The sequence below is a fragment of the Hemiscyllium ocellatum genome, chromosome 10 (genome assembly GCF_020745735.1).
Source record: "Hemiscyllium ocellatum isolate sHemOce1 chromosome 10, sHemOce1.pat.X.cur, whole genome shotgun sequence".
Classification (NCBI taxonomy): Eukaryota; Metazoa; Chordata; class Chondrichthyes; order Orectolobiformes; family Hemiscylliidae; genus Hemiscyllium; species Hemiscyllium ocellatum.
Genome location: NC_083410.1, coordinates 83,030,091 through 83,045,895, shown reverse-complemented (window position 1 = coordinate 83,045,895; position 15,805 = coordinate 83,030,091). Strand labels below are relative to the sequence as shown.

General features: G+C 39.3%; 1 protein-coding gene across 1 annotated transcript in view; it reads left to right on the top strand.

The window, feature by feature from the left end:
* Positions 1-15,805, top strand: part of prkn (parkin RBR E3 ubiquitin protein ligase) — a 1,131,251-nt gene that overhangs the window by 144,415 nt on the left and 971,031 nt on the right. The window contains exon 2 of the mRNA XM_060831013.1: positions 13,003-13,166. Within this exon, the coding sequence (XP_060686996.1) occupies positions 13,003-13,166 (164 nt within the window). The remainder of the gene's footprint in view (positions 1-13,002; positions 13,167-15,805) is intronic.

The following is a 15,805-nucleotide window of genomic DNA, read 5'->3' as shown; positions in this document are numbered from 1 at the left end:
AAAGCTCGACACTATTCAGACTTAGCCAAAAAAAAAACTGTAGTATCTGGTACACTGATCTTATTGTGGTAGAACTAGAGTTTAAGATTTAATCTAATCTCCTTGCTGTTGTGCACAGTTCATCTATTTTGTTAAGCTGGTTTGCTTTTTCAACTACTTTCTCAACCTAACCTGCCACCTTCATTGATTTGTGCACACACTGCGCAGGTCTCAATATTTCTGCAGCCCTTTTACTTTGTACTTACTACCAAAATGCCTCACTTGACCCTTCTGAGTTAAATTGAGTGTGCCACATATTTGTCTGTTTCACCAGTCTGTGTCTGTTCCCTTGAAGTCTATCACACCCTCTTCACTGATTATAACACTATCACATTTGCAAAATTTTAAGTAGTGCCCAAATAGCTCAATTTTAAGTCATTAATATATATGATAAAATCAATGATTTTAGCACTGACTCCAGGAAAACCTCACTGTACACCTTGTAAAACATTCTTTAACACCAGTGTCTGTTACATGTCCTTTAGCCAACTTCATTATTGTTCCATTATTTACCCTCCTATTCCACAGAATTCAGTTTTGCTAACAAGCTTATTATGTTGGGCTTAAAACCTTTTGGAAGTCCATGTATATTTAGCAACCACATTACCTTCATCTCTATTATCTCATTAAGAAAAACTGAATCAAATTAGTTAAACACAATTTGCCTTTATCAAATCCTCACTGGTATTCCTTGATTAATCCACATTAGTCTGAGCAACTGTTAATTTTGTCCTGGATAATCATTTCTAAAGGTTTCTGCACCAAGGTTAAATTGACTGACTTGGAGTTGCTGAGTTTACCTTTGCACATTTTTTGAGGAAGGGTGCAACATTTAAAATTCTCCAATCTTCTGGCATCACTCCCAGGGGACAAATTGGAAAATGCTCTGCAGTTTCTTTTCTTGCTTCACTCAACAACCAAAGATGCATTCCAAGCAGATCTGGTGCTTTTTCTCGTTTTGTTACAGTGAAGCTTTCAAGCACCTTCAATTTATCAATTTTTAGTCCATTCAATTACCTCAGCTATCTCCAGGTTATGGGAGAACAGAAAATTGGTTGGTTTCTACATTAAACTATCTGAAAAGTGAAATGTTCCCATAAGGCATGTCTTGGATCAGCTGGTAGAAACCTGGATTATGTTTTGTAGGGACTTAATCCCATCTTGGTTATGTCATTAAAATGGTTTGAGTTGTTTTCTAAGCAATTTTATTTTTAAGAACTGTTTAGGTTGCTCATGGACTACCTACCTGTCAGCAAAATTGTAGTTAAGGTGCATTTTGTGTCATAGGACCATGATTGACATATTATAAATAACCTCTTCTCTGAAGCATGTAGGTACTCATAAGAAATATCTAAGGACTGTACCCAATTAAACACAGAGGCACATGATGAGTCACCGTCTGTGAATGGAGCTCGAGAGCAAAGGGACAAGGTATTGCAGATCTCACCTTACCAGAATGCAGGGTACTTACTCGCTCTGTTCCAGAGATCTCAGATATGGTCTTTGAGGACTCATGCTAACATGGAAGGCTGCTGTGTACACACAAGGAGATACCTGCGTAGCTTGCCAACTGAAATAGGTCCACAAAGACTAGTATCCCATCACCAAGTCAACCTTTATTTATGCAACCACAACATTGACCCAGCTAGCACAAGTGTTTAAAACTTTATTTATATTCCGCCACCAGGAAGAAAGAAACACCCAAGTGGCCAGTAAGAAGCAGTGCCCTTCTCAAAAGGCAGTGCTGCGTGATCAAAAGAGTGAAGGGTAGGGCAGGGATTAAATCAAAATAGAGTTGCACTCCGCTTCCTGCGGTGCCCACCTCTTTTTTTTCTTTTCTTTTTGCAGTAGTGCTTTTTTTTTCCCCAGCACCCATGTTGTATGTGTGCAGGTCTGAGACGCAGTGAAAGACACAAGGTGCACAAATCTTTACTCCTGTTGATTTTTTTTTAGTTCAAATACCACCACAGCAACTGGTGAAATTTATTTTCAATACCTAAATCTGGAATTAAAAGCTAATCTGAGTAACAGTGAAAATGTCTGTGTCTATCGCTTGGCATAAAGACCTATCTGGTTCGTGAAGTAACTCCACAGAGGCTGGTATCCCATCACCAAATCATCCTTTATTTACACTTGGAAAATCCTTGACAGTGATCCAGCTCCCTGAGAGCCAGCTCTCAATGTCAGTATATCTGACATTCCTGTTTTTTTTTCACAGTGAAAGACACAAGGTGCACGAATCTTTATTCAAATTTCCACCACCAGGAAGAAGGAAACACCCGAGCGGCCAGTGACAAGCAGTGCTCTTCACATCAAAAGGGCAATGCTGCGTGATTACACAGTGAAGGGGTGGGCAGGGATTAAATCAAACCAGAGTTGGAAGGGGAAACAATATAGTCCGCTCCCTGCGGTGTCCATCTCTCCAATACTCCTGTTGAATTTTTCTTTTTGTTTGGTGCTTTTTCTTTCCCCAGCACCCATGTTGTGTGTATGCAGGTGTGAGATGCAGTGAAAGACACAAGGTGCACAAATCTTTACTCCTGTTGATTTTGTTTTACCGCCACACTAACTGCGGTAGTGCTTATTTTTTCCCCAACACCCATGTTGTGTGTGTGCAGGTGTGAGACACAAGGTGTATAAATCTTTATTCAATTTCCACCACCAGGAAGAAAGGAATTTTACTCCTGTTGATTTTTTTCCCCTTTTTTTTAAAACCCCCGCACTACCACCTAACTGTGGTAGTGCTTTTTTTCCCCCCAGTACCCATAGTGTGTGTGTGCAGGTGTGAGACACAGTAAGAGACACAAGGTACACAATTCTTTATTCAAATTCCACCACCAGGAAGATAGGAAAACACCCGAGTGGCCAGTGACAAGCAGTGCCCTTCTCAAAAGGCAGTGCTGTGTGGTCAATATGCAAACTCCACACAGATAGCTGCCCGAGGCTGGAATCGAATGTGGGACTCTGCTGCTGTGAAGCAGCAGGGCTAACCACTGAGTCACTGTGCCGCCCCTTCAGCTGAAGGTCACCAAACCTGAGGCAAGGAGATAGGGAGCATCATGACAACCTTAGTGAGGTATGGAAATTGAACTCATGCTGTTGGGAGCATTCTACATCATAAACCAGCCATCCAGCCAATGAGTCAACCATAGCTGAATCTTTACTCCTGTTGATTTTTTTTCTTTTAGGCCCCAACACTACCACCTAACTGCGGTAGTGCTTATTTTTCCCCAGCACCCATGGTGTATGTGTGCAGGTGAGACACAAGGTGCACGAATCTTTATTCAATTTCCATCACCAAGAAGATAGGAAAACACCTGAATGGCCAGTGACAAGCAGTGCCCTTCACATCAAAGGGCAATGCTAGGTGTTACTCCTGTTGATTTTTTTTCTTCTTTTTATTTTTCTTCTTTTTTTACACAGTGAGAGACACAAAGTGCATGAATCTTTATTCGATTTCCACCACCAGGAAGATAGGAAAACACCCGAGTGGCCAGTGACAAGCAATGCCTTTCACATCAAAGGGCAATGCTGGGTGTTACTCAGGATGTATATAATCAGGATGTGGTTTTAAAAAAAGTCAATTATCATTCTTATAACTTCTCGATATTTGCAGAAGTTTCCCAAAGGAAATTAATTTAAACCCAATAATTTGTTCAAATCTAGAATATAATATTTATATTAAATAAATAAATTTACATGAGTTAGTAAAGCAAGACTAATCAAAAAACACATGATGGTTGCAACTTCTTTTAATTTATAAGACTTCATTGTAACATTTTGATTTATCTTTAGTGAAAAGGCAAACTATAATTTACCTGATAGCAATCAACTTGTATTCAATTAATATTCAGTATGCTGAAAGAGAAACAGGTATCACAAAGGTCAAAAAGACAACTTGCACTGAATAGACTATTGTTTTGTACTTAATGACATTAACTGATTTCCCAGCATACATGTTTTCACACTATAATGTAATCTAACAATCAGATGTTTCTGCACTACTTGTTGTGATTAATGGCTGAACTAAGCATCCATCTGCTTCACTGAATCCATCGATGTCAAAGGATGTATTTTTATTGCATTGAACAGCTCAGGGATAAATTGATTTTCCTTGTACTAATGGTTACAAATTCATTTGTTTTTAAACTCTCTAAGTGTTATCACTTTTGAAATGCTAAGAACGTAAGACCCTAAGACGTTGGAGCAGATGTAGGCCATTCAGCCCATTGAGTCTGCTCTGCCATCCAATGAGATCATAATTAATGTGGTAATCCTCAATGCCACTCTCCTGCCTTCTCCATGTAATTATTGAATCCCTTTCTGATTAAAAATCAATCAATCTCAGCCTTAACTATACTGAACAACTCAACTTCCATATTTAAAAATCTCACAACACCAAGTTATAGTCCAACAGATTGATTTAGAAGTACTAGCTTTCAAAGCGCTGCTCCTTCATCAGGCATTGTGGAGTATAAACTTATACTCCACAAACACTATCACCTGATGAAGAGCGGTGCTTCGAAAGCTAGTGTGCTTCCAATTAAACCTGTTGGACTATAACCTGGTGTTGTGTGATTTTTAACTGTCTAGATCATGCTTGTCTTCACCACTTATCTTCCACCACCCCCCTATTTTTGTGTCATCTGCAAATTTAGCTAGAGTACATTTACTTTCCTCATCTAAGTCATTAATATATATTGTAAATAATTGTCAACAGTGACCATGTGACACTCAGTTAGTTCCAGGTTGATATCCTGAACATATATCCCTATCCTAACATTGTCTTCTAATAGTTAGCCAATTCTCTATTCATGCTAATATACTACCTCCAACACCATGGGATATTTTCCTATTAAATAATCTAATTTGTGGTAACTTATCAAACACCTTCTGGAAATCCAAAGGTATCACATTTACTACTTCTTATCAATCCTACTTGTTACCTCCTCAAATAATTTTAAGAGATTTGTTAGGCTGATTTCCCCTTTGAGGTCTAGCTGACTACTTGATCATATTATGTATTTCTAAATGCTCTGCTATTGTAACATTTAATCAGGAACAGTTGTTAAGAGGCCTGTGGTTACATTTCTGTATCCCTCACCTTTTGGTCAGCTTTTGCTGTTTTTTTAACTTTCCCAATCCTCTGGCTTACCACTAATGTTTGCCACATTGTGTGAATTTTTAATCATTTGAATGTTACTCATAACTTCCCTTGTTAACTAGTGTTGGCTTACCCCCTTCCTATAATCCTTCTTTCCCACTGGGATATTTCCTTTTTGTGGGCCATGAACTATTCTTAAATATCTGCCATCGTTCCTCAATCATCTTTGCTGTTAAACTCCTTTCCCAGACTACTCCAGCTAGCTCTCCCCTCAATTCTTCATAACATGTACAGTAGTGAAATTTGTTTTTTTATGAAGAAACTGGTTCGCAGTAATGATCAAGGAATCAGATTTGGTTATGGTTCAGTTGGCAGTACATTTGCATCTGACATGCAAGGTTCCAATTTCAAGCTACACGATAGGACCTGACTGCTGAACCAAAGCTGATGCTGTAGAGCCATACTGAGGGAATATGATTTTTTTTTAAAAACATTGATTCATGGGATATGGGCATCAATGGCTAGGCCAACATTTATTGCCTATCCCTCATTGTCAGGAGAAGGTGATAATGAGTTGTCTTAGTGTTATAGAGTCATACAGCATTGAAACAGACCCTTTGATCCAACTAGTCCATGTTCCCAAACTGACCATGTTCTCAAACTAAACTAGTCCAGTTGCTGCATTTGGCCTATATCCCTCTAAACGTTTCCTATTCATTTACTTATCCAAATGTTTTTTAAATGTTGTAATTGTACCTGTATCAACCACTTCATCTGGCAGTTCACTCCAACAACATCCTGAATTTTTTTTTCTCAGCCCTCTCCAATTTAATAATATTCTTTCTGTAGCAAGGTAACCAGAACTGCACACAGTACTCCAGAAAAAGCCTGGACAACCTCAAAATGATGTCCCAACTCAAATACTCAAAAGTTTTCTTGAACTGCAGCAGTCCTATAGATTAGGAATACCCACAGTGCTGTTATGATGCGTGTTCCAGGATGTTGGCCCAATAAAAATCAAGAAATGGTGGTGTTATTCCAAGTCAGATGATGTGTGACTTAGACCTTTCAGTTGCTGGTGTTCCCATGTATTTGCTGCCTTTGTCCTTCTGGTTGTGTATTTGGAAGGTGCTCTTTTGGGAGCTTTAGTGAGCTACTGCAGCACATGTAGGATATTCTGCTACCACTGTGCACCTGTAGTTAAGGGATCTGTAGTTTAGGCCATGTATTTGCGAACTTACATTTCAATGTGAGAATATGGAAGCTGCAAAGTTTTGTTATCCAGTTCTTGCTATTGAATGTGATTTGTGAAATAGGAACTTCAGATTTCATATTTAAATTCCTTGTTCTCATGATACCTGTTTACTGACATGACAAGGAAGCATCCATCAACAAGGATTCAAGTTCCTTTCAGTGTGTTGGACTTGCATGCTCTACCTTGGATTCTCAACCTTTCCTCCCTCCCATATTTCATATTCCTTTTCTGTCATTGACCCCTTTTAATTCCAATGACATTTCAGTCTTCTCCTTTTTCAAATGAACCTCTTTATATAACAATTACTCTCTACTTTATCTCCACAACTCATGACTTTGGCCCTGTACCCTTGTATAGACCAGAGTTACCATGACCTGCTTGAACATTTCTTCCCAATACCCCGCACTTTCATCATGAGATCTCACCCTCTACAATTGCCCCCAGCCCAATGAAACCCATGCCCAGATTTGAAAGTTGCCCACTTTCTCCATGATGCCATGACCTTCCGCCAGTAGGCTACCTGGCTGTTACTGACCAACTCTCAGGATTGACCATGGCTACTCCCTAGACTGATTCAACAAGATAGCTCTCTCTGACCATGGCCAGTCTTCTGAGTGGTGTCTCAACAGCACTCCAATTGACTTACTTGTAATGCTTGAACTGCTTGCACTTGACCTGCAAGAATGACCATGGCTAAAATCTTGGTCGGTGAAGACACAGTTCCCAATCAAGTAGGAGCAAGTGCCTTACTGACCTTGGCCAACTTCTTGTAGATTTGTTGAATGAGCACTGAGTGACTGTGATAGTACTCCCTGCTACTGTCACACTTGTTCCCACTAAGGGCTGTTCTCTTTGACTTTCACACATGGCTATTTGCTTTAAGCACATGCATTATGTTTGCCACATACTGTACGCTACATACAGTAGGTCTGATGTTGATGTAATGGTGCTACACTGTGGCATGTACATTCCCTGCCTGCCTAATAGTTTGATTATTTGGTGCTGCCAACTGTCACAAGCTACCTACCTCTTCTTTTATGCAGAAAAGCATTGCAAGCATCACAGAAGCTCTTATCCTGCAACTGAGCACTAAAGACTGTGTGTGCTGAGAAAGCAATGGCAGCCTGTAGGTCAGACCTGAAGTCAGTGAGTGTGCGTTAAGAGTGCGATGCAAAGTGGACAGAAGCTGGCAGCCTCCAGGTATATGCTAAAGTGTATGTGTGTGCAGAGAATGCAAGCTAAAGAGCCATAAGTTGCATGCATAAATGTCAGTACAAAAGCATCCAATGTAGATGCATGTCTGTCCCTGTGCGCAAAGTGAGGAAACCCACGCAGACATGGGGAGAATGAGCAACCTCCACACAGACAGTTGACCGAGGCTGGAATCAAACCTGGGACTCTGGTGCTCTGAGGCAACAGTGCTAACCACTGAGCCACTGTGCTGCCATATCTGAGTTAGTCTGAGAGCAGGTATGATGTGACCAGGCTGGTGGTTTGCCTGTGCTGCCTTGTGTGGATGAGAAGTTGATGTGGATGGCGGCCATGGAAAATGCAGGAATGTTGCTCTGAAGATGCAGTTATACAATGGCCAGGACAAGCATTCATCAAAATGCAGCTGCCAGTTATCCATTCCTATTCACTTGTCAGGAATTTTTGCTGGTTAGTTTCTCAGTGGAGCAGGGGAAGGTTGGAACTAGCATATAAATTGATGAGTTGTGATTTTAATGATATGCAAATACATAGAAAGAAGATAGTTGCTGCTAGGTTACCACACAAGATCTGAGGGGAAAATCAAAAATGTTCTCTTTATGTCAAGAATTTGATTTTTCCACTTGGAAGGGATAATCCTCAACATCTGTCTCAATAATCAGGCTGCCATCTCTCCTGAAGCATGTGGACAATCCTCAATAAAATACATGGCTGATGTGGTTACTTCATGTACCAATGGTACCTCAAAACCTTGTCTGACTGTGACTGTTAAATCCCTGATCAAACCATGGACATGTAATAAAACCTTGCCCTTGGCTCAAGCTTAAGTAAAACATCCTGAGGTTACAATTGTTCTCGAGCAACGCATTGGCTGGTTAGCGAAATTGTCATTAAAACTGTGATATTATCATCTACAAAATGAAAAGCATTGAGGCACTTGCATTATACTTTGAACAGCAACAGAGGGTGGCATGGTGGCTCAGTGGTTAGAACTGCTGCTTCACAGCACTAGGGAACCATTTCAACCTCGAGCAACTGTCTGTGTGGAGTTCCCGCCGATTTCCCCATATCTGCGTGGGTTGCTGTAGTTTCCTCCCATAGAGCAAAAAAATGCAAGTGAGGTGGATTGGCTAAGCTAAGTTACCCATAGTTTACAGCAATGTATAGGTTAGGTACATTAGCCATGGGAAATGCAGCATAACAGGGAGAGAGTAGAGGGATGGGTTGGGTGGAATTTTCTTCGGAGGATTGGTGTGGATTTATAGGGATTCTATAAGAAAACAAATTTTGAATCTGTATTAAAACTTCCAAAATTCTGCTCACTTGTGAAGCTAAATAAAAATCAGAATCCTACAGCTTAACAGAAAAGAAATGGTTAAACAGGATTCCTGGAAACAATTTGAGCAATGAACTGGAGAAAAGTCTCACTGTATCTCTGATGACAACTGTCAATTGCCATTAGACTAATTTGGATTAGAATGAAATGCTTTTGTCTTTTTTAGCTACAAAGAGAGACTGGATGGGATTTTTTTTGCCCTTAGAGCAAAGAAAGTTGAAGGAAATCTGATTAAGGTGTGCTAAGTTGTGATTTGCATAGACAAGTTGGATATGGAGAAACATTTCCCCTTGGTGGAGAAGTCAATAATGAGGGGCCACAGTTTTAATGTCAGGAGCACAAGTTTTAGAGGGGATTAAAGTGCTTTGGATCTGAAGCTCACTGTCTGAAAGGGTGGTGGTGGTGGGAATCTTCGACATTGAAGAACTGTTTCGATGCCTGCGCCCACACCTTCTGCCTCACCTTCACTAAAGGCCCCAAAGAATTCTTCCACATCCGGCAGAGATTTTCCTGCAGCTCCTCACATGTCATCTACTGTGTCCATTGCTCCCGATGTGGTCTCCTCTACATTGGGGGGACAGAATGCCAACTTGCTGAATGTTTCAGAGAACATCTCTGGGACACACACACACTAAACAACTCACTGCCCTGTGGCTAAACACTTCAATTCCCCCTTACATTAGGCCAAGGACATGCAAGTCCTATAGCTCTTCCACTGCCAGATTCTAGCCATCCAAAGCCTGGAAGAAGAACGCCTCATCTTCCAACTTGGGACCCTCCAACCACACAGGATCAATGTTGATTTCACCAGTTTCCTCATCTCCCCTCCCCTGATCTTATCCCGAATCCAACCCTCCAATTCGGCGCCAGCCTCTTATCTATCCAACCTGTCTTTCCCACATATCCGTTCCACCCTCCACTCTGACCAATCACGATCACCCCACACCTCCATCTAGAGCTTACGCTCAAAATGTCGACACTCGTGCTTCTCGGATGCTGCCTGGCAAGCTTTTTCCAGCAGCACACTTTTTGACTCTGATCTCCAGGATCTGCAGTCCTCACTTTCTCCAACCTGACATAGACAAGTTGTCCAGTGTGGAAGTTAATTTGAATTTACCACAATACTCAAATTCTAAAATTCTATCAAATATTTGTTAAATGCCATAGTGTAGGAAGGTAACCATGGAGAGAGGTGTCATGTTTCACTATGGTAATGCACTGAAATTGCTATTTCATCATAAAAGTTAAAGATTCTCAAACATATGCAATGGTTTCACAGTTTACCTGTCTTCTTAATCCAAGTTGACAGAAAACACAGAACAGGTTTCTGTTCTGACCACAAAAATTTCCAGTTATTACAAGCAATTATACTCCAGCACCAAGTTAACAGTTATGAACCATTGGCATACATCAACAAATGAAAACTACAACAAAAATGAAAACATTTTTAAACTCTTCTTCACAAATAATTAGGCACAAAGAAAGTGTGTGGATGGAGGGAAAGACTGCAAAGACATTTCAGTGGTACCTGAGCTATTCATATATTGGTCAGAATACTTCTTGGTGATTCTTTTCCAGATGCTTCCACTAGTTTGCAAAAGGTACAGGGTAGCTGGTTTACTTAAAGAAATCTCTGATATATCAGTTAAAAGTTACAACTTGCAGAAGCTGCTGAAGGAAAGATAAGCTTTTTTCTATTCATTTTATTACCCAGTTCTAGTTACCCTTCAGCTACTTTGTACCAACTGAAGTTCCATCTATAAACAGCCCTCAACTTTATATCATCTGCAACCACACTTCAATCACTACACAAACAAACAGCTGTGTAAATGGTGCTTACAATGAGTGTGTGGTTACTTGTTTTTAAGCCATGCAGCATTTTCAAAACAGCTATCTTTTGTTTTGAAAAGTTATTTTTTCATTTTAGTCCACAATTAAAAATATAGGAAAATAAAAATAAAAAGATTTAGTGCATACAGAGGGAAACACAGAAATTCACAGTTAGAACGTATGTTTTTGGCTGTGTCTTAGTTGTGTCCAAGTTTTTTGGAAGGCATTTCACTGTGAAATCTCATGTGTTCTGTCACCATATCTTACCAAAACTGCATAATTAATGACCCATATCGACTCTATGGCATGTCTCACTTTCAATTTCCACCTCATCTGACTGTGATTTATACCTGGAACAATTTGCCACTCAGCAGATATGTTGATACTCAGTAGCAGGAAATCAGTGTCCTGCTTTTTGGGCAAGGTTTTGGAGACCCTGCTGGTTGGAGTAATGCCAACACCATAGCCCTAAACTCACAACCTTCTCTGGTCACTCTTGAAGTAAATATGTAAGGCCTTGGCAAGATAATTCGAGAATATTTATGCAGTTTTGGTCTCCCTACTATAGAAAGATATATTTGCCATTGAGGCAAGACAGTTGTGAGTTACAATACAAATATGTTGCCTCCTCTCTGCTATCAACTCACACTACCTAGTACTTAGATTACTTACAGTGTGGAAACAGGCCCTTCGGCCCAACAAGTCCACCGACCCGCCGAAGCGCAACCACCCATACCCCTACATTTGCCCTTTACCTAACACTACAGGCAATTTAGCATGGCCAATTCACCTGACCTGCACATCTTTGGACTGTGGGAGGAAACCAGAGCAACAGGAGGAAACCCACGCAGAATGTGCAAACTCCACACAGTCAGTCGCCTGAGTCAGGAATTGAACCCGGGTCTCTAGCGCTGTGATGCAACAATGCTAACCACTGTGCCATCGTGCCGCCCACACTATGTAGTGATATTCTGCCACTTCATTCTTTCTTGAAGAGCAGCTTCATGCTATTTCTGTCTTGCTCTTGTTTGTCAGCGAATTCCCCACTTTCTTGTCTGTAATTGTGAAAGAGCTATCGCTGGCTGTCACAGGAATGCCATAAATGTGACAGAAACAGCTTTTAAGGAAACTCAAGCTGACAAATCTGGAAATTTCAGATCAACCCACACACAACGTTTCAAACAGAGACAGAATAAGATACCTAGACATAGAAAACCCTCTGACATTTTAAGGTTCAATTCCTGCCAGCAAATAGCTGAGGCTTCAAAGTAGCAAGTAGAAATGTGCATCCACAATTCCTGAGTATCTGAACACCTGCTTATGCTTGAACATATGAAAATGTATCAGTAAATCAAAACGCATTGTCTTTTGATACATTTGAAAAAGAACATAGAATTCTCCACAACATCTAGTTTCTAAAAGTTCTGTTATTTGTAGATGCCTTTTAAAGGTTTGTGCCACAGAGTTTCAAACCATATTAATTCATTCACAGGATTTGTGCATTGCTGGCTAGGCTAGCATTTAATGCCCGTCCTTAATTGCTATTGGAAAAGTAGTGGTGAATTGATTTCTTGATACTTACACATAGGATATTATTTGTTATCAGCCTACATATTGTGATGAGGTTGATAATTTTTATGATCAGTTTTTGTATTTACTTGACAGGAATTAAATCTTTAAAAATATCGTGAATCGTTTATATTATGTCCACATGCATGAATGCTAATTCATTCTACAAGCAGTAGACTGCAAAAATACAAGCCCGCAGGGTCCTTTGCAAGTTTACTTTATTTGATTTCTTTAGCAATTGTAGTTTTTCTCAATTCTTCGACGCTCATTTTGTAACTTTTAAATTGTAATCAGTTGAGCTCGTTATTTATTGAAATTATATATTCTTGTATTTATTGCACTGTTAATATTGTACATTTACCAGTAGACTGAAGTTATTACTGTTTAAGGAAAGAATAGAAATTTTCAATAGAAATTCTGCTGAGTGCAAATATGAATTAAATTATTAGAAAGGATGTGCATAGGTTATGAAGAGAAGTTGTTGAGATAACTAGTTTGCCATTTTAAGGGATATCTATCTTGTTATATCATCTGAGACATCATAATTAAACTTTTTGGTTAATTTTAGTTTATAAATTACCTAGAGTACTAATGGGATTATGAACTATATGTTGTCCATTAGTATTGATCTATTATGTATTAATTGATGTTTTGGATCAGTGTTTGTTAGGTTCAATTTGAGCCATGGATTCCCGGTGGAGGTTGATGCAAATGCCAGGATCTTGCAGCTTAAGGAGGCTGTTGCTAAGAGACAAGGAGTTCCATTTGACCAGTTGTGCGTTATCTTTGCTGGAAAGGAGCTGAGGAATGACTTGACACTGCAGGTAAATCCCACTTGAATTTTTCTTTTGTTGCTGGGAGGCTGCCAAGCCTGTGGTTCATCGCTCTAATAATGCCTATCTGACATTCAGATCTCAGATGTCATAGAATAAACAGTAACTAGGGATTTCTTGAACTTTATTCAATGCAGCTTCATTAATTCTGACCTTCTTAATTATGCAGCAAAAGTGTAACTAAGGGCAAGAGACAAGTCTGCACTAATTGAGCAAATGTTTGCTGTCTGGGTGAGCTAGTTGTCCATCACTGTTTCTTTTCTTCAGCTTTTTTTTTAAACATTCCTATTTTATATAATTGGATCAATTTTTGAACAAGAAAATGTGAATGCGATGTGATATCATTGACATAATGGCAGAAGTGTGTGGCCCAAGTGTGGCCCCAGAAGCAAGATAAGTGGCACATTAAATATGCAGAACATGTATGTTTGAACTTTTTTTTGTCTTTTTTCACTGAATTTTGGAACAGCCATGCATTTGGTTTTCCTTTTGTGTATTTGTGATTTGTTTTTACCGTAAGGGAATCTCTTGTGCTTTTGCTTTAAGTGAATGAACATTAATCTATAAATGATTATATGGGTAACTAAAATGTAGTCACTTGTTAAATATCGAATTGGTTACATGAGACCTTAGTTTTGATTATTTGTGTATTGCGATAAAGACTTTTATGTGGTTTTTGTGAGACTACACTGCTGGGTGACAGAGTCAGATAGTGTTTGTTGCTTTGTTTATTGACTTTGAGTAAAAGGAGAAAACTGATCTAAAGGGAGCGAATCATCTTTGAAGAGTGTTCTGCTTGGCACTTGGACGTCTAAATGATTAAAAGAGGAAATAATATAAAAATTGTACAAACAGACTAACTTAACACATACATTAAAAAAATGCATTGTCAAAGGGATATGGATGTGATGGATTTCTTGCACACTGAAACACTGAAACCATTTACAGTTCCTTCACGGATTGCATGTTACACCTCTGGTTACTATATGGTGCATCAAATTGCATATAGAGGAGCTCTCCTTCATTGCTACATGCATACGTTTGTTAACTTTGTGCTGAGGAATTGTACAACTCGTCAAACTTCTTCATAACTGAACTACACAGTTGACTTCAGTGATTTTTGAAAGAAAATGGAATAATTTTCAACAGCAAGAACAGTCCAAAGTATGAGATGTATCTCAGTTAATAGGCCTGTTGTCTCTGGGTCAAAGGTTATGGGTACAGATTTCACTCCTGGTCTTAGGCACAAAGAAACCAGGCTGACATTCTAGTGTTATTGTGAGCATGAACCGTAAAAGATAGCAACTTTCAAATGAGATAATAAATTGAGCCCTGAACGGCCTCTGAGAGGGGTGGAAAATGCTTCACTTAATTATTTCAAGAAGTTTGGAGGAATTATCCCATATAGCCTGACAATATTTATCCCACAATCAACATCATTTAAAAATATTGGTCATCATCACTTTGCTGTTTGTGGTAACTTGATGTGTGCAAATTTGTTATTGTTTTTCCTGCACCTGGTCGATAAGACACTTTGGGATGCCCAGTGTTCATGAAAGGGAAATATAAATTCAAGTCTTCAATTCTTCATTATTATCTTTCTTTATAATGTATCTCTAAAGATAGGTGACCACAGCTATTTTTTGCTCCTGTAAATCACTCATTTTTCTTCTGGAAATTACAATGATCTGGGTCAGACATGAGTAATTGTCATTAGGTTGAGGTACTAAATGTTGCCAGATGACAACAAAACTGGTAGAGAAAAATAATTAGAAGTTAAATACCTTTATGCTACAAAAATCATTTTGTATATTTTTTTCTCAGATACTGTACCAATGAAATATATTGCTTTACAGATATTTTTACACTTTGTATTTCTTCTTACAATCATTAATCTTACCATGTGTATTCAAATAAAGAAGTAAGATGGGTTATCATAACAATAGGAGAAAGTGAGGACTGCAGATGTTGGAGATCAGAGCTGAAAATGTGTTGCTGGAAAAGTGCAGCAGGTCAGGCAGCATCCAAGGAACAGGAGATTCGATGTTTCGGGCATAAGCCCTTCTTCAGGAAGTTTTTCGAAGTTTCGGGCATAAGCCCTTCTTCAGGAACCATTCCTGAAGAAGGGCTTATGCCCGAAACGTCGAATCTCCTGTTCCTTGGATGCTGCCTGACCTGCTGCGCTTTTCCAGCAACACATTTTCAGCTAACATAACAATAGGACTCTTGCAGTAAGATATTGAAAAAAATTGTATTTCTGCTGTGGAGCTTAGTTCAGTTAGCTGAATGTTTAAGGTTGTTCTGAATAGTGCTAATAGCATGGGGTTCGATTCCCATTTCAGTTGAAACAGACTTAAAACTCCTTGCCCCGTCCCTAAAAGTGGAAGGCAATGGCAAACCACCAATGGCAGAAAACTGTCAATGATATGACTCAAGATGAGACATCAGCAAAAAATAAGCCCAGGAACTGCCTTATGGCAGACCAGTCCTACCATTTATTTTTGCTGTACCAAGTTGTTTTTTCTTTCATGGAAAACCTATTCTATTTTAACAGGATCAAAGGGAATCTTTTGTTATATCAAAAGACAGAAAACATCTCATTTGATGTTGAGACTAAAAGAGGACAAGTA